At 37.3% G+C, this 23453-nt stretch overlaps 1 protein-coding gene across 1 annotated transcript; it reads right to left on the reverse strand.

Annotated features, from left to right (window-relative positions):
- Positions 1 to 1042: 1042 nt before the first annotated feature.
- On the reverse strand, positions 1043 to 6015 carry LOC130950532 (bifunctional TH2 protein, mitochondrial). Its single transcript, XM_057879056.1, has 6 exons — positions 5464 to 6015; positions 4566 to 4674; positions 3745 to 4035; positions 3190 to 3604; positions 2836 to 3102; positions 1043 to 1969 (listed from the first exon to the last, which is right to left on the reverse strand). The coding sequence occupies exons 1-6, from the start codon at positions 5817 to 5819 to the stop codon at positions 1557 to 1559; spliced, it is 1851 nt and encodes a 616-aa protein (XP_057735039.1). The 5' UTR covers positions 5820 to 6015; the 3' UTR covers positions 1043 to 1556.
- Between the last annotated feature and the right edge of the window lie 17438 nt (positions 6016 to 23453).

Consider the following 23453-nt stretch of genomic DNA (forward strand, 5'->3'; position numbering starts at 1 on the left):
AAAATTAGGTTAGTAAACTGAGCCAGTGTCACTAGTTTGGTAAAAGCATAAGCGAGTTGATGCTGAGTTCAATCGTGGATGAATTTGATGAGGTCTGCCACCACTCTTTTCTCAAACAAAATGACGGTCAATTTCAATGTGTTTAGTTCTCTCATAAAATGTAGGATTGGCAGCAATGTAAATGGCTGATTGTGAGTCATAACATAGCATTGATGGAGGGACTTAGACCTTGAAATCAAAAAGAAATCCTCTGAGCTAAGTTAGTTTAACTGCCACCGATGCCATTGATGGACGCATTTTAGGAGAAAAGTATTATTGATTAAACTGTCTTGGAGCCGTAAAAAGTGCATATTCTCAGTACATTATAAGTACGAGGATCTTTTTCAGTTTTTCTCAAAGAGTGCTTTTTCACTTTTTCTCAAAGAGTGCTTTTTCCAGAGGACGAAAAACTAATGCAGACATATATCATTAGAGTTGGTGAAAGTTTTTTGTATCTAGCAAAAGAGTATGTAATGTATAGCTATAATTGTGGAGTAACAACGACGGCACAATGGTAAGTGGTGGGTTGGTTAACTGAGATTTCATCATTTTCAATTTTAGCACTACTTTTCGGATCAAAATTCTCTAAAAAACAAGAATTTGTAAAGTGAAAAAATAAGCATTTAATCACAGTTGAATTAAAATAATAAAACATACATATCATAAAAATTACAAATTCAATGGTAATTAATATCTCACTTTATTACTTTACCAATTTCCTCATTTTAAAAAATTTAAATTCCAGTTTTCTGATATATATTCTCTGAGAATGCAGTTACTCATTTGAGAGAAAATATTATGCACTTAAAATATATTCTTTTTAAATTATAATCAATATCTTCTCAACCACACTCGGCGTTAAAGGAAATAATTTCGAATGCGTGTTTCTAGGTTTCTTTCTTTATTTGTTGTTTTATCCATATGCAAGGATTATAAACATATAACCAAGGATTAAAACAGCCAAAGAAAAAATTATAAACAGAGAATAAAACAAGAAAAAAAGTAGCCCAATACAAAGATGCACATCACTTCGGCATCTGCATTCATAAATGACCATTGAGTAAACTGAAAATACACAGGATCTCTGCCAAATTCTTTAAAAAATGGAACAGCAATAACCTACTAAAATACCAGTACAAGACTTCACAGTCTGAATTGTTATCCTGATCTAACAAGCATTTGATTATTGCTGTCTGAAATTTCTCATACCTGACAACATTTCAGGGAGGGAAAAAAGGTATCAATAGCCATGATCACAGAAATTTCAAAGAAAAACCTTGAGCACATTCCAGAATACTAGAGATACCCTGGTTACAGCACATCCATAGAACATTTAATCAGACTGATACCATATCTCTGAATTGCAACGGCCTGTAAGAGAAGCAAGAGAGACAGCAGAAAATCTGTGGCCCCTTATAAAATTAGCCACCTGCTTGTATATTCTGTATTGCACTATATATTTATATATGTTCCTTTCTTTTTAGTTTAGCATGAATTTAGGTGTGCAAGACACAATACTAACAACCCAAAATAAAAGCATGCACTTCAGCCCAACTAGAAACTGTATAAAGAATGCCAGATAAACCCTTCCAATTAGAACAGCTTTCTTCATTGTATTCTTTCTGTTTCTTAACCAACCCAGAAAACAATGGGACAAATGTAACACCGAATTGTGCCCCTACGCTCCTAAGGCTTGAACTTGAACCAATAACGATTCCTATATCTGCTTCAAGTAGACAAAGTAAATCACCCACCGAGTCTCCAATATAAACAGTTAATTTCTTTTTGTCATCATTGGAATTCTTCAATATATTGCGAAAAGCTTGGACTTTGTCAATGGGAGACTCCACCTTCTTAAGAATTTCACCCGAGGAAACAGATCCCTCATAAGTGAATTCATTTGCATGGACATCCAACTCCTTTAAATCAGCTGTTAGAAAAATAATTTGCCTATTTAATTAAGTTGCCAAATTTCCAACTATAAAAAATAAACCACTTGAAGGCAACTAAGAAAGAAATCAAGAATTACTAAAATCACATAAAAGAAACAGAGGCTTGATCAAAGAAACAATTACTCCACAGAAAAGTGCGCATATGTCCAACAGATAAACATGACCAAGAAAGCAAAGAATAAGTAGCTCTTGGTGATTCAGTTCTTTCTGATAAGCCATTCCAACACAGAAAGTCATGCTTTACCATGTCAAAATATGAAGGGTAAGTCGGTAACTTAAAAATAGCATGCTTCATAATAAAAGCTGAAGATATATTCTGCCATCAAATCTTCGGAAGTTAAAAATTATCTACATCAAAGTAGAGATTCATGTAGAAAACCGTTGAACTAAAGTGGCTCAAAACTGTAGCATGACTTTCCAATTTTTTTGTACAACAATAGAATTTATCTCATAACAACTAAGAGCAAAGTATGAAACAAAGTCCTTCGCATTTCTAAACAAATTATCAAAAGAATGGTCATCTTCTACAACTCAATACACAGAAAATTTCATGATTCTCACAATGCTGTTCCCACCTTATTCCTGACAGATACTCTTAAATACACCATGAATAGGAAAGGTTACAACACAAAACCCATGACAGACAGAGCAATTAGCATTACAAATACAGCAACAAAGCAAATCCTGAAGGCAGTCCAAAATCAGCACAATAATCTACTTCTAATCGAAGCAGTATCCCAAGGGAAATGAATTTGAATTTCACAAACTCAATTTTGAAAATGAGCAACTAAAATTATAAGTATCCAGAAAAAGAATAAATTAAAGCTCGCATTGACGAACATACCTGAGGAGAAAGCAGATCTAATGAGGTCTCCACACCAGCAGTAGGAGAGAACATGCACCTTGGCATTCAAATTTTCATTCTTAACAATTCTCTGAAAAAAGTTGGAGCATCCATCTTGAAGGATCAGACGCTCTCCAGCACGCTTTATGTCTTCTAGATTTATGCCTTTGAGTACCCCTGACTCAATCACCCTATTATTTGCTGTGTTCTCAAATTTTGAAAGTTGCTCAAGTGCTGTAGACAGTTCTTTATAGTCAAAATTATCCACTGCAAAGCACAAAAGGCCAATTAACAAAATTTGATCAAATCTGTGTAAGCACTGAAGACTTACAGAGGATATAGAAATCACCATACATTTATTTGCAGGCATAATGAGCTCTATACATTGCTCATACTCCTCTGTATATTGTTTGGATAGAAAACCCCATGTATTCCTGAGATCAGAAGATGACAACCGAACCATTTGATCTTCAGTCTGATTCTGATCAGATTTTGGTGCTGTCACTATTGCAATTTCTGCCAAGATGGCAGATGAATCAACAACAGTGCATGTCAAATCAAAATCGCTAAAAATCACAAGATGATCTTTGGTAGGGTTATGTCCTTTAGTCAAGGGCAATATAGTTGGCTGAAAAAGTGGCTGAGCAGAGAAGAAGTCAATTTCAAGCTTCATTGCTTGGTAATAAAGCTTTTCAATTACATCAAGTTCTTCCCCAGTCAAAGAGACACTTAGTTTGTCAAGCAAATCTTCAGTTTGCAGAGCAGAAGCCTAAATTCAAATATAAGAATAACTGAGTGGTTGCAGCCACAAGAAAGTCATGAATGAAATGTATATTTGACCAAGATTCAAAATGGTATCCAAGCAATCGCAATGGGCAATATGGTATAGCTTTACTGAATATGACAAACCTGGAAACCATCAGAAGCATAGTTGTCAATCCACTTCTTATATGGGTGAGTACTTTCATCGGAATCTAGAAGCTCCTGGAACTTCTTACCCAGAAAAGCATAAAGTCTCATGCAAGGAGTCATCGCACCTAAAGTGTAAGCAGCAATTTTTGTTTTCTCAAATGGTGTTGCAAGTTTACCAGCACCTTTTAGTCCTTCAATCTTCCCAGAGGCTGTGGCTAACAGGAATTGTGTGTATTTTACCGTTGCAGAATTAATATTGTTCTCTTTTGCAAGGTCCAATCCCCACTCCTACACCATTTGCATAAAACAACAATGATATAAGCAAAATGGAGAAGGGAGGAAACCTATCAGCACAAAACGTGTTAGAATGACACATACATTTAATACAATTCACATTTAAAGATTCTCTTAATCTAAAACAAGGGTTTATGAGTAAAATAATCACAACAATAGAAAACTCAGGTTGATTTGGGCGAAACACCTACTTTTCTTCTCTTTCCCAAAAATACTCACTCTCTTATTCCACCAAAATTGCTTGGGCCAAGTTCCAACAAAATAAAGCTTCATTATAATTCATGCAAATTGTTAAAAGTTTTTTAAACATTGAAAAGGAATCCAACTACTATTAAGCAGATAATTTATCTCATTCAGCTACACAGTCCCTTGACATTAATTGTGATCCATCTCAATTCACAACAAGAATCTTCCCCTCAAACTTCAAAATTCAAGTTACAATTCACAAACCTGAGTAAGATTCCTAAGGATAAAATGAATAACTCTGCTCAAATTCAGGCTCATATAAGTGGAAAATGCCCTACCTGTACCAGTGAATTATGCATCTTCAGCTCCTCTAAAACCGCCTTCCTCAACTCAGAGATTCCAACCTTTGCATCGTCATCATCAGCACAATCTTCAGCTAACTCGTACCTAAAAATTCAACAAAATTTCAACAAAGGAAGTTTAAACATGATTCCCCCACCCACCCAGCTGCTGTGGCCAATCCCCACCCTCCAAAAAATTGACAAACTAGTCTTAAAAAGAGGCAAACGTCCTGCCAAGCGTCATAAATCTTCAAACAGCCAAACTCACCTCAAATCAGTGTATCACCAACACCAAATAATCTAACCTTCCAGTTTTGGTTGCTGAAAAAGACTGACAAGTGACAAACAGAACCAAAAGATAAAAGAAAACTAAAAATCAAAACTCCAGTTATATTTATTTAATTACCACTTTTCTCCACATCCCTATAAAATTAACCCATCAAAAGCCATAAAAGTCAGCAGATTCAACATGTTATCACTAAGCTCAAAACAAGAAATATTCCAGTTTTCGCGGTCTTCTTTGATAAGAATGATTTCATGCCACTACTCAACTCATGAAACAAAACCAAACCCAGTCATACATCTTCAATTTTTCTTTCCCATCTTCAATCTAAATCACCAGTTTCCGAAAATTGCTAAAAAAATACACCACAATCTAGTTAGACTGAAGTCTAATGGAGTTGTCTCATTATGCCCTAGCAGCAGCATTTTCAATTCCAAACTCAAAGCCTACTCTAACAAACTAATTACTTATTCACTTGTATCTTTAAAACCATTCTATGATTGAATACCATTGAAGTTTTTCAGCAACCAAGCTCAAAACATTTAAAGTGATAGTTTGAGTTCGCGCTTAACTAAATTCCGTAAGCAAAAAGAGAGGGAAATGGAGACTGACGCTTGAGCAAAAGCGCGTAGGAAGTGAACATCTTGTGCGATGTAATGGCGGAAGGAATCTATGTGGAGGTTGCCAGAGGCCAAGGCGATGACGAATGGCGTGTACATGGCGAAGACGGACTCGCGCGTGAACTTGATCCAGAAGCGCCGTGCGAGTCCCGATTCGTTGTTGACGGAGGCGGCGATCGATGTCATTCTCCTTCCGATTTGGGATCTAAGAGTAGTGTGGTTGCGCGTTAAGGCCCAGTCGAAGCGGCAGGATCTGAGCGAGCTGAGAAGGCGAAACGACGATGGTGGTGATGACGTGGCGGCGATGAGGGTTTTGATTGGGTTTGGGAGGAAGAACCGCATGCGCATCACATCACATCACATCACATCACAGGTAATTATTTATATATGTATATATATAGTATAGTATTACTAGAAATATACACGCGAAGAGAGATGGATATGCTGCTTTGTGCTGTGTTGTGCTCTCTCCCCCTCTCTTTTGAGGACTGACTACTGAGTAGTGTGTGTGCTGTCGTGATTTTTACAGAGAGAGAGAGAGAGAAGGGGGGTGGGAAGGGGGTTGACTGCGGTCTGCGAGGACTGCCAGTGCTAGCCGCCCGGATATGATGGGCCTGGGTTTTCGGGTATTCCGGTGTCTGAAAATGAACCTTTAATTTCAACATATGGGTCATTCGTTTGGGCTAGTGACAATTTTGATGGTGGTAAATTTTGCACAGCGAAGTCTAATCCCCTGGAAAAGACCCAAAAAACAAAGTCTAATTCCCTGGACCTTACTCAGGAAGTGGGCGGTGAAACGAGTCTAATCATTTAGGTATTGTTTGTTTGGAATGAAAATTTATGGGAAAAAAAAAAAGTAAAGGAAGGAAGTGTTAGGGAAAATGTCACTTTTTTCTTGTTTGTCCGGAAAGAAAAAATTAAAAGAAAAGTTAAATAGTTAGAAAAGAAAAAGTAATGGACTTCACTCACACAAAATTTTTCCTCCCCATTATGGACGGAAAATTGAATGAAAAAATAAAAGCAAGAGTAATTTTTTACATTTATCCCTTCTACAAGAGAAAAAAAAAGGAAAAAATGAGTTCTTTTACATAATGTCCGAGTGCATTCATGTTCTGCCCAAGTATCTAATAAAAATACCAAAGCTCAACCTCTACTGTAAAATCAGAATGTATTTCTCATTCATTCACGATGTTACCCTTGACATTCTAATACAACCATTTTCGGTCTAAGTTTACACATATAGGTTAGGATTTTATGATTTTTAATATAATTTTTTTATATATGAAACTAAGTCTGTAATATGGACCTTATGATAGTTCTTAAAATTTTATTTTTCGTTTTTAATTTATATTGATAGTATCTATTTTTTAGTTTGTTTTTTCTGTTTTGCAAATGAGTTATGAACCTTATAATTTGGATGCCTTATTTTTTTGCTCGGTCATAACTAAATAAATCAAAAACTGTGAAGATAAAAAATCAAGAGTTTTTTAAATTGTGTTAGTTGCAAATAAAGGTTAGAGTTTTGTCAATTTTAAATATTTTATTTGATCTTTGCATATATATATTGTTTATTTTATTGTTGTTGTTGATGTTAGTTTTTGACTTTGGTTAAAAATAATATTGCAATATATAAATTTGAAATGTATTAAACATAGGAAAAAATTGTCTTTCATTCGTTGCTTACTTTAAATATGATTTGATTGTTTTGTAGTTTGGGCATGTAATATACGTTGGTAATGAAAATTGAAAATTATTTTATTGTAGCATTGTAATTGAAATCACAACATAAAAAATATCTTTTTTAATGATTTTTTGTTTCCCCAAATATTCAACTTTATAGTTAAAAATCAAGAGCGTAGGTTAGCTATTCCTATAGGTAATCAACTAAGGTCAACTAGTCATGTGAAAGATACTATACACGTCACACTTGAAGAGCAAGTAGCTAAATTCTTATATATAATAGCTTATAATATTAAAAATAAAACCATTTTATTTTTCTTCTACCGATCCGAAGAAACAAAATGTCGTAATTTCTATGCTGTTTTAAGAGCTGTAATGTCACTTGAAAAAGAGTTTCTTCAGCAACCTTCCGGAACTACCATTTCTTCAGCGATTCTTCATAGCAATAGATTTTACCCCTATTTTAAGGTATGACTAGTTGCACATTGAAGTAGATAGTTATAGTTAGCATACACAATAAAATTTTCTTTTTAATTAAGCGATATCATGTTGGATTGTATTGGAGCCATGATGGAACACATGTCAGAGTCAAAGGTTCCAATAACTAATCAACCTAGATTTCGTGGTAGAAAAGAATGGCCAACTCAGAATGTACTTGCTGAGTATGGCTTTGATACAAGTTGGTGCACGAAACTGGCTCCACAGAATTCGCAAAGATAGACTGACAAGTATACCGAGTCATCCAAGTAATACTTGAGGTGAGTCAGGATCGATCCCACGAGGATTGTTAGTTTGAGCAAGCAATGGACACCTTACAGATCTTAGTTAGGCGAATAGAAAATATAGTTTGTCACCGAAAAAACATAAAATGAAATTAATTAAATAAAACGTTACTAATGAGACGAGAATTCAATGGTGATAGAATGGTTGAGGCTTCGGAGATGCTTTGTCTTTCCGGATTAACTTTTCTTACTGTCTTCTTCAATAACCTTCTGATTCCTTCAATGGCAGCCGCAAGTGATTAACTCATGTCCTCTCATCAAGTTAACCTCCTCTACTGCAGCAACCCACCATGTTGAGATGACTCGTATCCTCTCATCAAGCCACTGATAGGCAAAATTGTGACTCATAATTTTCACAACTCGAACAATTCCTAGTAATGGCTCCAAAAACTTGGTATACAATACTATGGTTCATACACATTCTTCACAACTTCGCACAACTAACCAGCAAGTGCACTGGGTCGTCCAAGTAATAAACCTTATGTGAGTAAGGGTCGATCCCACGGAGATTGTTGGTATGAAGCAAGCTATATGGTCATCTTGTAAATCTCAGTCAGGCGGATTATAATGGTTATAATGATTTTCGAAAATAAAGATAAATAAAGCATAAAATAGAGATATAGATACTTATGTAATTCATTTGTGGGAATTTCAGATAAGCGCATGAAGATATTGTGTTCCTTCTGAATCTTTGCTTTTCTACTGCTTTCATGCAATCATTCTTACTCCTTTCCATGGCAAGCTGTATGTTGGGGGATCACCGTTGTCAATGGCTACCTCCCGTCCTCTCAGTAAAAATGGTCCAAATGCGCTGTCACCGCACGGCAAATCATCTGTCGGTTCTCGGTCATGTTGGAATAGAATCCAATGATTCTTTTGCGTTTGTCACTACGCCCAACCCTCGCGAGTTTGAAGCTCGTCATAGTCATCCCATCTCAGATCCTACTCGGAATACCATAGACAAGGTTTAGACTTTCTGGATCTTAGGAATGGATGCCAATAATTTTAGCTTATACCACGAAGACTCCGATCTTTTGGAATGGAGGCTAAGAGATACGCACTCAATCTAAGGTAGAACGGAAGTGGTTGTCAGGCACGCGCTCATAGGTGAGAATGATGATGAGTGTCACGGATCATCACATTCATCATGTTGAAGTGTAGCGAATATCTTAGAATAAGAATAAGCTGAATTGAATAGAAGAATAATAGTAATTGCATTAATACTCGAGGAACAGCAGAGCTCCACACCTTAATCTATGGTGTGTAGAAACTCCACCGTTGAAAATACATAAGTGATAATGATCCAGGCATGGCCGTGAAGCCAGCCCCCAAGGTCAAAGAACAAAACGTCCAAAGATATGGTCAAAAGACTCTGGTCTCAGGACTAAACGTCCAAAGATCTTTTAAAATACAATAGTAAAAAGTCCTATTTATACTGGTCTAAGTGCAGAAATCCACTTCTGGAGCCCACTTTGGTGTGTGCTTGGGCTGAGCTTGAGCTTTACACATGCAGAGGCTTCTCTTGGGGTTAAACGCCAAGTTGTAACGTGTTTTTGGCGTTTAACTCTGGTTTGTGACGTACACCAGTTTGTGTCGTCTAAACTCGAATAAAGTATGGACTATTATATATTGCTGGAAAGCCCTGGATATTGATGCGGTATTTTATAACCCACACTACTAACCGGCAAGTGCACCGGGTCGTACCAAGTAATACCTTACGTGAGTAAGGGTCGATCCCACGAGAATTGATGAATCAAGCAACAATAGTTGAGTGATTGGCTTAGTTAAACAAACAAAAATTGTTTTTGATATTGAGATATTCAAAAGGTTTAAGTTGAAAATAAGACAGACACACAGTAAATAAGTTGGGAAAAAAATTTTAGAGAAACAGTTAAGGCTTCAGAGTTATCTATTTTTCTGGATTAACTTTCCTTACTAACTATTTTAATTATGTAGGATTTAATTTATGGCAAACTATTTGTGACTAGACCCTAATTCCTTAGACCTTCCTAGTCTTCTCTAAAATTCATCAATTGCCAATTCCTTGGTCAATTAATTCCAATTAGAGGGTGATGATCAAATTCCAGTTTACATGCCACAAAAACTTTAATTACCCAAAAATAAAAGGATTATATGTCACGTATCCCGTTAAATCCAGATAATTAAAATTTAGGAGAATATGTTTTCAAGATGTTGTTCTAGTAAAGAGCTTTTCCAAGTTTTACAAGAACTCAAATAGAAAGAGGGTCATACTTCCGTTCCACCCAAATTTATAAAATAAAGAGCGAAAACAATTCTTAAATTATAAATCCATACATAAATTAAAATAGAAAAAGTAATAAAATCAATTCATACAAATAGACAGAGCTCCTAACCTTAACAATGGAGGATTAGTTGCTCATGGTTCAGAGTAGAAAACTAGGATTTAGGTAAACTGTTTCTGATCTGAATATCTCTATAGAAGAGAAGTCTCCCCTTTTTATAACTAATCCTAATTAATTTAAAATCTAATATCTAAAACTAAAAATAATATCTTTTCCTAAAAGATAAGATTTGAATTTAAATTTGAATTAATTAACAGATCTTCAGTTGATGGGTGGGGACCACTTGATTTGTCCATTCTGCAGCTTTTAATTTGTGTTTTCTGGGCTGAAAACTGGGTTAAAACAGCCCAGAATTCGCCTCCAGCGTCATTTGTATTTTTGCAGATCGCGCATGTGACGTGTCTGCGTCGTCTACGCATTCGCATCATTTGTGCATATTCCAGTCCACGTGTTCGCGTCAGGCACGCGATCGCGTCATTGCGATTTCTCCATTCCGCGCGGTCGTGTGAGCTATGCGTCCGCATCGGTCTTCACTGGTCATCTCTTTGGTTTCTTCTTTTTCTCTGCAGAAACTTCATCAAATCCCTCCGAATGCTACCTAAAATAAATAAAATTACACAAAACTCAAAATAGCATCCATAGTGGCTAAAATATAATTAATTCTTAATTAAACTCAACAAATTAGATGCAAATTCACTAGGAAAAGATAGATAAGATGCTCACGCATCACAAACCAAACTTAAAGTGTTGCTTGTCCTCAAGCAACCAAAACTAATATAGGCTTGGGATGCGAATTTGTATGAGAATGAGAGTTCGATTAAGCTCATGTCTCTTTTTATAGTGGGGTTTATAACTGTAATCCTGAATAGGTTTGGCATCTCACTCTCCTTTGAATCAAGAATGTTATTGTCATTCGGAATTAGAATCTGGATAATATTATGAATTCTCTGATCTTTATATTTCAATTTAATCCTTGAACACAGCAAAATTTACTTTAATTTATTTTTCTTTGGTGCTTTGCACCTTGAGCCTAGCCGTGACTTTAAATGTTTTGGCTCAAACTTTACTTGACACAGAAATACCACAAGCACTTAACTGGGGAACTCTCTTTGAGTTCTGATTTTTCTTTTAATTACTCCCAGACAGTGGTACTCAAAACCTTTGGCATACTCTGTTAAATGCAATTGATCTCGACTCTAAGTGTTCTGTCTCAAGGATTACTTGACACAATCACACCACAAGCATATGACTAGGGAAACAACTCTTTGAGCTTTTAATCATGTCTGACCTCCCTAGTCATTGATACTCAGAGCCTTGGACCTTGCTTTTATTATTATTTATTTTAAATTTTTTTCTATTTCTTTTGCTTTAAGGATTAAATTTTTCAAAATTTTAGAGAAGTCATAATAATTCTCTAAATTCCTGTTCCTTATACATTAATATCCCTTGATTCAAATTCAAATATGTACTGTTCATATCATGCATTCTAAAATCACAGAAAATACCACCACCTTTAAGTAAATCAGACTATTCTTAAAATTAACTCAATTTCTCATGCAATACATCACTTCTTTTTCTTTTTCTTTTTTATATTCAAGTTCAGTGAGTGGTACATGAAACAATTTTTCAGCATTAGAGCAATTAAATGGCCCAAAAAACTAGTCCTAGAATTCTAACTAATAAAAGATCATGCAACAAACAAAGCAAAATAGCAGAAAGCCAGAACATAACATAGAAAAAAGAGGGGAGGAATAAAAATGAAAGGAACTCAACCACCCTAGTTATCCTAGCGGTCGCTTTATTCTTCAGGTTGTGTTAGTGAAGATGATTCGCCTCCCTTTTGTGTCAAAAAACCCATAAGCGTAGCGTCAACACCAAACTTAAAGGTTTGCTTGTCCTCAAGCAAAGAAGAACTGAAAACTAAAATAAATAGTGAGAGGAAAGAAGAATATAAAGATAAAAGAATAAGAGAGAATTAGGATTGGGAGAAAGAGAAAGAAAACTGGGCGGCGCAAGTGACGTGTACGCGTAGGTCGCACATTCTTCATAATGACGTGTTAGCGTTAGGCACGCGTCCGCGTGCCCTAGATTTTGTGCGATTCGCACGAAGCCAGCCGGGCGCATGCACAACTCTCTGTTCGCGTGGCTTGGGAACCAATAATTTCATACGATGCATGCGCGTCATGCACGCGCACGCGTGGATGACCATATCTGCAAATGACGCGCACGCGTCATGGACGCGTACGCGTGAGTAAATTTTGTGCCTCTAGCACGCTTTCAGCCCTAAGCCAGCACAACTCTCTGCCCAACACATATTTATGTCGAAATTCAAGGTCACGCGTACGCGTCAGTGACGCGTACGCGTGGAGTGCCAAAATCATGAATGACGCGCACGCGTGGGTACGCGTATGCGTGGGCTTGTTTGTGCGAAAGGCTTCATTCTAGTGCCACTCCCGCGCAACTCTCTGTTCATATTTATTTTTCACGCACACCTATTTGACGCGTACGCATCAGCGACGCTTGCGCGTCAAGTGCTCTTCTTTTTTTCGCATTTTTTTATTATTATCCGGTTCCTGTTCTAAAATAGCTGCATGATCAGAAAATTAGTAAGAACTCAATAAAAATCAAATAAGCAATAAAACTACTACTACAAAAAATAACTAAGAATGAAAAGGAATGATCATACCATGATGGGTTGTCTCCCACCAAGCACTTTTAGTTAAAGTCCTTAAGTTGGACATGTGGTGAGCTCCTTGTCATGGTGGCTTGTGCTTGTAATGATCCAGGAATCTCCACCAATGTTTGTAATTCCAATGGTCACCGGGATCCGAAACTAGACGCATAACGCCTTTGAGCAAGTTGAAGCAAGTGACAGGGCCCCAAGAGTGTTGATTGTGGGAATGAATCCCAAGGTCCCAAACCTTACTTTTACACCCGTCTTCTTGTGTATCACCATTGTTCCCACCGGATGGTAAGCAATCTGAATTCTCATAGAAACATCCAAACAACCTTCTAGACCCATTCAAATTTGCTCTACACCAATCCTTGCACTTCAATTTGGAGCATGCAACCATTTTGAATGTTGCTTGACAACTCTTGTCACTAACCATCTTCCTCTTACTCTTTATGCCACAAAGAGCTCTAAGTTGACCATCCGTCTCTAGTAGCCCATATTCAAGTGGGAAGGTAAGGATTAAGGATAAGAATTTTACCCACTTGAATGTTGTATTAGATGGTGATGGCTTTGGAAGAGGTCTTGCAAGCTCCACTCCTTTATGTTCTTCTTTGAATTCTTCCACCTCTTTGCAAGCTTCCTCAATTTCAACCTCTTCTTCTTGGTAGCTTTCTTCTAATTAAATCTCTTCTTTATTGCTTACTAAGGACATGGGAGGTTGTGCATCTTCGTCTTCTTCCATATGTGAGGGTGGAAAGTTCTCTAATTCACTGGAGTATAAACTCCTTTGATTGGTTTCCTCACTTTATTCCATAGGATCTTGCATTGTATCTCTTGGAAAGGAATTTGCTTGTTCCCCTTCCTGGTTCTTGATCATTGTCTGCACATAATTCTCTACATTTTTGACACTCGTCTTTATATCATGTAGGAATTCTTTCATGAGAAGCTCAAGATCTAATGGTATTTGAGATGAATAAGGAGATTGTGGCTCTTGATATGAATAAGAAGGAGATGATGGTTCTTGATATGAAAAGGGAGATGGTGGTTCTTGGTATGGGTAGAAAGATGATGGTTCTTGATATGAAAATTGAGATGGTGGTTAATGCGGCAAAAATTGGTGAATTAAAAATTATTAAAATATATACGTTGTAAGTATAGTTCTTAACTCACCAGAAATCTACTTATCAATTTAGAAAGGTGTCACAGGAATTTAAAATCAAAATACTGGGAGTATGAATCCCAGGTCGTCTCCCAACGAGTTGCAGAAAAGTATGCTATTTTATTAATCAGATGTTTTCAAAAAGGTTTGAGTGGAGTAAACAGGAAATAAAATTGGAGATTTTGAATAATGTAAATAAAAGCCTTGACTGAGAGTTGATTAGTTGGAAGCCCCATTATTGTTGGATTACTCTCTAGATTAATTGATAATTAAAGGTTATCCTGTTTAGTTATCTCTTACTAGGTAAGGGAAAGTCAAACAAGTTAGAATGCTATGTCCGTTCACAAGTTGTAACCCACTTAATTAAAAGGGATTGGTGTTAGTGACTAGAGGGAAATCCAACAATAAACCCAATTACAATCTTTCTTTTAAGCCTTCCAACTCAAGGGTTCCTTTCAATCAACTCCTCATCAAGTTAGGGAACTACTCGCTCATTGTGACTGTAAAATTCATAACATATGAAGAGGAATTGAAGAAAGACATTGTAAATAAAAATCAAAATAATCAATTAAAAATAAAAGTAATCCTTATATTAAATAATCCTAAAAATATTCCAATGGTAAAATTAACAAAGCAAAGGACATGGAAGAGTAAAGCCAAGTAAAGAAAATGAACTAGAATGACGAAGTCTTGATGAGGTAATAACTCTTCTCAATATCCCAATGCAAAAAGTGGTAGAAAAATAAAATCCTAAGAACTATCAATGTCTCTAGAGAGAAAACCTAGTGGAGAAGTAAAAACTAGATCTAAAATTAAAACTGTCTAGAATGAATTGTTGTTTCTGGTTTCTGCATGTTTTCTGGCTCTAGTCTGCTGTTCTGGGCCGAAAACTGGGTCAAAATAGGGCCCAAAATCGCCCCCAGCAAATCCTGCAGATTATGCAGATCGCGCACATCACGCGATCGCGTCATCCATGCGGACGCATCATTCGCGTTTTTCCCTGCCACGCGTTCGCGTCGTCCACGCCTCCGCGTCACTTGTGCTTTTCCATTCCGCGCAGTCGCGTGAGCCATGCGGCTGCGTCACTGCGATTTCTCCTCTTTCGCGCGAACGCGTGAGCCATGCGGCCGCGTCACTTCTCGATGGTTATCTCTTCAATTTCTTGTGTTCCTTCCATTTTTGCTAGCTTCCTTTCCAATCTCCAACTCATCCATGCCCTATAAAGCCTGAAACACTTAACACACAGATTACGGCATCGAATGGGATAAAGGAGAACTAAAATGCATAATTAAAACGTCTCTAGGAAGCAGTTTTTAGGAAGGAAATATAAATGCATGCTAAATTAATGAATAAGTGGGTAAGGATCATGATAAAACCACATAATTAAACACAATATAAATCATAAAATAGTGGTTCATCAACCTCCCCACACTTAAACATTAGCATGTCCTCATGCTTAATTGAAGGAGATAAGATAAATAAGTGTGAACATGTAGAAACTCATGCAATGCAATGCAAGCTATATATATGAATGCAACTATATGATTCTTGCCCACTTGATCAAAAGTAAATAAGCTCTTCAAAACAATTACAAATTAAATTTCACTAATTCTATCATTATACAGTAAAACAGATAAAAGTGCAAGAAGATAGCTCATGAAAGTAGGGAACATGGAAATTCAAGCATTAAACCCTCACTGATGATGTATGTACGCTCTAATCTCTCTAGTGTATAGGGTAATCACTCTATCCTTCTCTAATCATGCTCTCTAACTTTTGTTTTTCTCCTAACCAATCAACAACAGTTAATATGCCAATGCAAACATCATGATGTCTTTTCAAGGTTGTAATGGGGCCAAGGTAAGGATAGGGATACATATATGGTTAAGTGAGTGACAAATGGATTTTTGCCGGTATAGAAATTATCAAGTGATCAATCGTAGTATAGTCTAAACCGACGCAAAATTCATCATCAAACAAATCTACAATCTATAATCGAGAGTATTAGTCCCGAGTCGTTCTTCCCTAGGAATGCTACACGGATGCATTGTTATTGGTTAAGTGGTCTTTTGTGGCTTGAAGAGTGTGGCATAAAAGTGTGAATAAAAGAAAACAACAATCAATCAATATTAAAAGCCTTGGCCAAGGTTGAACATTGGAAGTTCCATCACTATAGCTTCCTTCAATTGTGATAACAAAGGAGTGTTGCTTCACTTAGTTAACCCCTAATAATAGAGGAAAGTCAAGTAAAAGTAATTAACTCAAGTCACAAGTCCTAGTCTTACCCTAGGGAAGTCTAGCTTTAGTGCACTCTAAGTCAATTAGCAATCCTCAATTCTTAATCAACAATTGACATCCATTATTCAAGTGTCTCCAATGATTCAACCACTAGGCCAAGTGAGGGAATGCTACTCCATATCTAAAGTTGGCATTTTCTCAAACACTTGGAGAGCAAGAATGAAAGACATAGTAAAATTGAGAGGAGATCTAGAACTAAAGCAATTCAACACAAGAGATTAACAACAATCAACAATGAACAACAATGAAAATAAGATCTTTAATGAATCAATAGAATCCAAAACAACAAAGCTAATTCTAAGATCTACAAGAATTGAACAATTACAAACACTAATTGAGATTAGAGAAGATGATCTACAACATGAACAACGTAAATTGAGAGTGGCAATAGATCTCACCAAGGAATGGTTGAGAATTGAGAAAATGAAGATGAATCCTACAGAGAAGTTGGAGTTTCTCTCTCTACAAATGTAACTAACTAAAAATATCTATCTAATGATCTAGCATTAGTCTATGGAAGTGAATGTGTGTATGTTATGTCAATCCCCTTCAATCCTTGGCTCTTATATGCATTTTGGCGCCAAAGTTGGTTGCTGAAACCTCTCAAAATCGCCAGGCACGTGTTGTAATAAAAGAATCACGTGCGGGCTGCGACGCGCGCGCGCACGGTACGCGTGCGCGTCCCTGGCTAATTCTGCGATGTGCGCGCGAGCGCCTTGTGCGCGTACGCGTGCTTGGCCGAAATCAATTCTTTGGCTTTTTGTGCTTCTCTCCACTTGCATGCTTCCTTCCTTGCCTTCTTTGATCCATGCCTAGCCTATTTCAATCCTGGAATTACTAGCAAACACATCAAGGCATCTTATGGAATCAAAGAGGAAATAGAATTCATCAAAATAAGGCTTAAAAAGCATGTTTTTACACTTAGGCACAAATACGGGAGAGATAACAAAACCATGCTAATTTATAGGCTAAATGTGACAAAAGGTTATCAAAATACTCTAAATTCAATACAAGACAAACCCTCAAATTGGGGTTTGTCAACCTCCCCACACTTAAGCCTTAGCATGTCCTCATGCTAAAATAAGAAGGAACTAAGGGTTATGACATTTATTTGGATGCAACTAAACTACATGGGTCCTATCTAAATGCAACTATCTAAAGTAATTGAAAATGCTTAGTTCAAACAAATCAATTCCCAAGAGCATGTGTAAGCACAAGAGCTAGGCAATAGGAATTAAATCCAAACCACAATTGTATTGAATTAGCAAAAGGAGTTCAACTTACAAGAATATAGATAATACGGGCGAATACATGTGATTGAACTTTTGAACCCTCACCGGATGTGTATCCGCTCTATTCACTCAAGTGTTTAAGGGTTAATTCACTCAATTCTCTTCTAATCATGTTTTCCAAAATTTGATTTTCTTCTAACAATCAACACTTATTCAATGTATGCATACATTCATCATGAGGTCTTTCATTTGGGTTGTAATGGGGTTAGGGTCAAGGTAGGATCATTTATGGTTAAGTGGACTAGGATTTGAATCTTTGATTAGCATAGACTTCCCCACCTAACCTATATAACGACCTATACATATTCAAACTATTCTAACTACCCATTCTTCACTTTTCTTACATAGTCATGCATCCTTATTTGATTCATAACACCTATGCATTGATTCCTTTTTATTGACTTCACTTTGGGGCATTTTGTCCCCTCTTTATTATATATACTTTTTTTCTTTTTCATCATCATTCATTTTTTTTCTTTATTTTTTTTTCTTTTTTTTTCTTTTTCATTCATTCTTCTTTTTTTTTTCTTTATTACATACAAGAACATCAATGCATAAGGTCTTTACATTTAATCAATACATGAATATGTACCCAATTCCTAAACATGAAAGTATACTACCCCTCTTATCCCATCCAATGTTCCCAAGCCTCACCAAACTTGAATAGTAAACACTCTCACTAGCCTAGGCTAATCAAAGATCCAAACAAGGACTTTTTCATTGGTTTTCCGCCTTGGGCTTGTAATGTGCTAAATTGAGAATAAGTTGGTTGAACATAGGCTCAAATTGGCTAACAATGGAGAGTAAAAGGTTGGCTATTTGGGCAAGTGGGCTAATGAAGTAATAGCCTCAATCATATAAATGCATAAATACAAGAAATAAATGGACATATAGAATCAAGCAAATCAAGGATTACAATCATAGAAAGAGAACAATTTCACACAAGAATGGAAAATAAGTGGTTATAAAATGTAACCACATCAATAGGCTCAAGTCTCACAAGCTTGTGTTCTTAATTCAATACATGCTTCACAAAGTATGAAATTCAAGCAAGTTTCACCAAAAATTTCCTTTCAATCAATTGGGTTAATGCCTTATATTTAAACTTCTTGAAAAAAATCTCAATGTTTGACTAAGCATTGTTGTGATTGAAAAGTTCAAAAATTTTCTTAGTTCACCCTTTCCTTTTTCACTTAAAACCAATTTCTTATGTAAAAAGGGTGACTAAGTATTTGCAATTCAAAGTATGATTTCCAATCACAACTACAACTAAAATTAAAGATAAACAAAAATGTATAAAGAAAAATCCAACTAAAAGTATGAAATCTATCATCTAAACGAAGTAAGATTAGCTAGAGGAGTGGCCAAAATGTTCACCGGTATCTAATGATGCCACCGGCTACCTCCCCACACTTAAGATCAAGCATCGTCCTCGATGCTAATCCTGAGAATCCGGGATAGGTACACCGGCAGGCTCTGGTTGTGGCGGTGGTACTGGCTGAGCAGCGGCGGGTGAGGGTGAGAGGAGGAAGAAGATGAAAATGGGGGATGGGGTTGCTGCGTAGGTCATCATCATTTTAAATGGACGCGCGCGCGCACCTTGCGCGTCCACGCGCATTAAGGAATCTAGGGGCCTACGCGTGCGCGTAGAGTGCGCTCACGCGTGGATGATTAAAATAGGTAAAGACGCGTGCGCGAACTGCGCGCGCACGCGTGCAAGGAGTTGGGCTGGAGGCTTAAAGTTGGCCCACATGAGGCCTAACTCTCTGGTCAATGGCCTGGAGGTTGCACTACTAGGCCTGCGCGTACGCGGCATGTGCGCGTCCGCGCCAGTTGGGTTGGGCCAGGGGCTTATTGTTTGCCCAGAGCCGGCTCAACTCTCTGGGTGTTGGCCCAGAAGTTGCAGCAGCCGATTGACGCGTACGCGGCATGTGTGCGTGCGCGTGCATTTTCTTATAGTTGTATGGACGCGTACGCACATAGTGCGCGTAAGCGTGGAGTGAGTTGGGCTTGAGGCACAACGCTGGCCTATGAGAGGCCCAACTCTCTGGAATATGGGTGATGATGCATCCGCTCATGGACGCGTGCGCGTACGTGGTGCGCGCGCGTCCACCCCCTTAATTTTTTTTTTTTGAAATGCCTAAAAGCTCTAATTGCCCAAAGACTCCCCATGGTGCCTACAGCTCCTTATTTAGTCAAAATCACAAACTTTCTAAAATGCAAGTTGGTTTTGAGATTTATTCTATTTCTACTAAGTACAACATACATGTTAATATGCTAGCAACTAGTGTACACAAACAAGCTAATTATGAATTGAAAAACTATCTACAATGGTAACTCAAATCACTTATTAAACCAAATTAAAAGAGTGTGGAAAGAGTTTACCATGGTGGGGTGTCTCCCACCTAGCACTTTTAGTTAAAGTCCTTAAGTTGGACATTTTGATGGAGTCCTTGCTATGGTGGCTTATGCTTGAACTCTTCTTCGAATCCCCACCAATGTTTGCTCTTCCAATAGCCTCCGGGATCCCAATTTAAATGTACAAGGCCTTCAAGGGGGCCTAAGCAAGTAACGATGCCCTTAAGTTGATAGCGGTCTATGTATGTTCCGGGGTCCCATACTTTATTTGTCAACCCCTTTTCTTCTTGATCTTCATGCTTCCAATAGGGTGACAAACTTATTGAATTCTCTTTGTAACTCATACTCATCATCCTAATCCTATTGAATTTGGCTTCACTCCACCTTTGAGACTCAAAGTTTGATATGCCATCCTTTATGCACCTTGATTCAAATTGTTCACCGACATCTAATCCGTTCTTACTCTCTAGCCCACAAAGAGCTCTAAGTTGACCGTCCGTTTCTAACAACACATATTGATATGGGCCAAGAAAATTAAAGGATGAGATGATTACCCACTCAATTTGTGATTGGGACGGCGACTTAGCAAGGAAGATATTCAATGATCTTGACATTGTGGATTCCACTTCCTTTGGCTCCTCCATGATGATTTCCATCTTTTGATAACTCTTTTTAAATTCTTCTTGTTTGCTAACTTCCTTCAAACCTTTATTATTGATCAAGTCATGTGTTGGAGGTTGCGCACCCTCCTCAACATTGGTTTCACATTCGAAGGGGGAAGCTTCAACAAGATCAGCATTGTCACTTGATGTAGAGTTATTTTCGTTGATGGAGCTTCCTTCTTGTTTAACCTCCTCTAGGTCTTCTTCCACTTCTTTATTTTCAATAATCTTCACTTCTTCCGCTTGTTGCAACATACATTCCATTTCCTTGTGCCCAACTTGAGACTCTAAAGTCTCCCTCATGCCTCCTTCTTTGGTTGCTTTCTCACAATCATCCGTGAACTCATTTAGCTTGTGATATGAATCCCAAGAATCTATCTTTTGACGGATGGTTGCTTGAAGTTGATCCATTTCTTCCTTGAAATGATCCCTTAGTTCTTGTTCCGCTTTACTAACATAAGTAGGATCATATTGCTCTTGGATTAATGGACATTGATATGCTTCCATGGAGGTTTGTGGCGGAGAGGAGAAGTCATAATATGGTTGGAAAGAAGATTCATCGAAGCTTTGAGGTGGGAAATTATTTTGGTTATTGGTAGAAGGTGAAACTATACGGGACGTAAATTCTTGGAGGGTAGAGGTGAAACTAGTGAAGGCGGTTTGGAGCTCTTCTTGCTCTTGAAGAATGATGCCAAGTGTATCATCCATGGGGACTTGGGTTGGAGGATAAAAATGTTGGAGTGGTGGTGATTCAAGGGTTGCTTGTTCATAATCGTCACAAGGGTATGCATAGGGGGAATATAGATTTGGATCATATGTGGGCAATTGGTGGAAATAAGATGTGGGTTGAGAGTATGGTGCATAGAATGGTGGTGGTTGAGAGGTATAACCATGATAAGAGTCATCATATTCGTAGGAATGATATACATTATAGGAAGGATTATCATCATAGTAATTTGAAGGGAAAGGTAGCCATGATGATTGCTCATATAGATATGGCTCCCTTCCTAAGAATTCATCTCCCCCATAATGTGAGCCATCATTCAAGTTTTCATCGCCTACAAAATAGTCATAGTCATATCCAAAACCACAAGGACGAGAATTCATAGTGGCAAATAGAAACAAAACTTATGAGATCCTAAAACTAACAAAAACTAACAAACAAACAAAAGACAAACATATTCACAATATTCACATATTTACATTAACCGAAAACATGGCACTCATGCACATTCCCCGGCAACGGCGCCATTTTGACAAATGGATTTTTGCCGGTATAGAAATTATCAAGTGATCAATCGTAGTATAGTCTAAACCGACGCAAAATCCATCATCAAACAAATCTACAATCTATAATCGAGAGTATTAGTCCCGAGTCGTTCTTCCCTAGGAATGCTACACGGATGCATTGTTATTGGTTAAGTGGTCTTTTGTGGCTTGAAGAGTGTGGCATAAAAGTGTGAATAAAAGAAAACAACAATCAATCAATATTAAAAGCCTTGGCCAAGGTTGAACATTGGAAGTTCCATCACTATAGCTTCCTTCAATTGTGATAACAAAGGAGTGTTGCTTCACTTAGTTAACCCCTAATAATAGAGGAAAGTCAAGTAAAAGTAATTAACTCAAGTCACAAGTCCTAGTCTTACCCTAGGGAAGTCTAGCTTTAGTGCACTCTAAGTCAATTAGCAATCCTCAATTCTTAATCAACAATTGACATCCATTATTCAAGTGTCTCCAATGATTCAACCACTAGGCCAAGTGAGGGAATGCTACTCCATATCTAAAGTTGGCATTTTCTCAAACACTTGGAGAGCAAGAATGAAAGACATAGTAAAATTGAGAGGAGATCTAGAACTAAAGCAATTCAACACAAGAGATTAACAACAATCAACAATGAACAACAATGAAAATGAGATCTTTAATGAATCAATAGAATCCAAAACAACAAAGCTAATTCTAAGATCTACAAGAATTGAACAATTACAAACACTAATTGAGATTAGAGAAGATGATCTACAACATGAACAACGTAAATTGAGAGTGGCAATAGATCTCACCAAGGAATGGTTGAGAATTGAGAAAATGAAGATGAATCCTACAGAGAAGTTGGAGTTTCTCTCTCTACAAATGTAACTAACTAAAATATCTATCTAATGATCTAGCATTAGTCTATGGAAGTGAATGTGTGTATGTTATGTCAATCCCCTTCAATCCTTGGCTCTTATATGCATTTTGGCGCCAAAGTTGGTTGCTGAAACCTCTCAAAATCGCCAGGCACGTGTTGTAATAAAAGAATCACGTGCGGGCTGCGACGCGCGCGCGCACGGTACGCGTGCGCGTCCCTGGCTAATTCTGCGATGTGCGCGCGAGCGCCTTGTGCGCGTACGCTTGCTTGGCCGAAATCAATTCTTTGGCTTTTTGTGCTTCTCTCCACTTGCATGCTTCCTTCCTTGCCTTCTTTGATCCATGCCTAGCCTATTTCAATCCTGGAATTACTAGCAAACACATCAAGGCATCTTATGGAATCAAAGAGGAAATAGAATTCATCAAAATAAGGCTTAAAAAGCATGTTTTTACACTTAGGCACAAATACGGGAGAGATAACAAAACCATGCTAATTTATAGGCTAAATGTGACAAAATGTTATCAAAATACTCTAAATTCAATACAAGATAAACCCTCAAATTGGGGTTTGTCAGTGAGCTTATAAATTGAATCTTTAATTAACCCAGCTTTAACCCAACCTATATATT

The sequence above is a fragment of the Arachis stenosperma genome, chromosome 9, assembly GCF_014773155.1.
Source record: "Arachis stenosperma cultivar V10309 chromosome 9, arast.V10309.gnm1.PFL2, whole genome shotgun sequence".
Lineage (NCBI taxonomy): Eukaryota > Viridiplantae > Streptophyta > Magnoliopsida > Fabales > Fabaceae > Arachis > Arachis stenosperma.

Coding starts and splice junctions, on each gene's coding strand:
- LOC130950532 (XM_057879056.1), bottom strand. CDS start 5,819: ATGCGCATGCGGTTCTTCCTCCCAAACCCAATCAAAACCCTCATCGCC. Junction 4,675..5,463: donor CTACGCGCTTTTGCTCAAGC/GTCAGTCTCCAT, acceptor TTGAATTTTTAG/GTACGAGTTAGCTGAAGATT. Junction 1,970..2,835: donor TAGATCTGCTTTCTCCTCAG/GTATGTTCGTCA, acceptor TTTTTCTAACAG/CTGATTTAAAGGAGTTGGAT.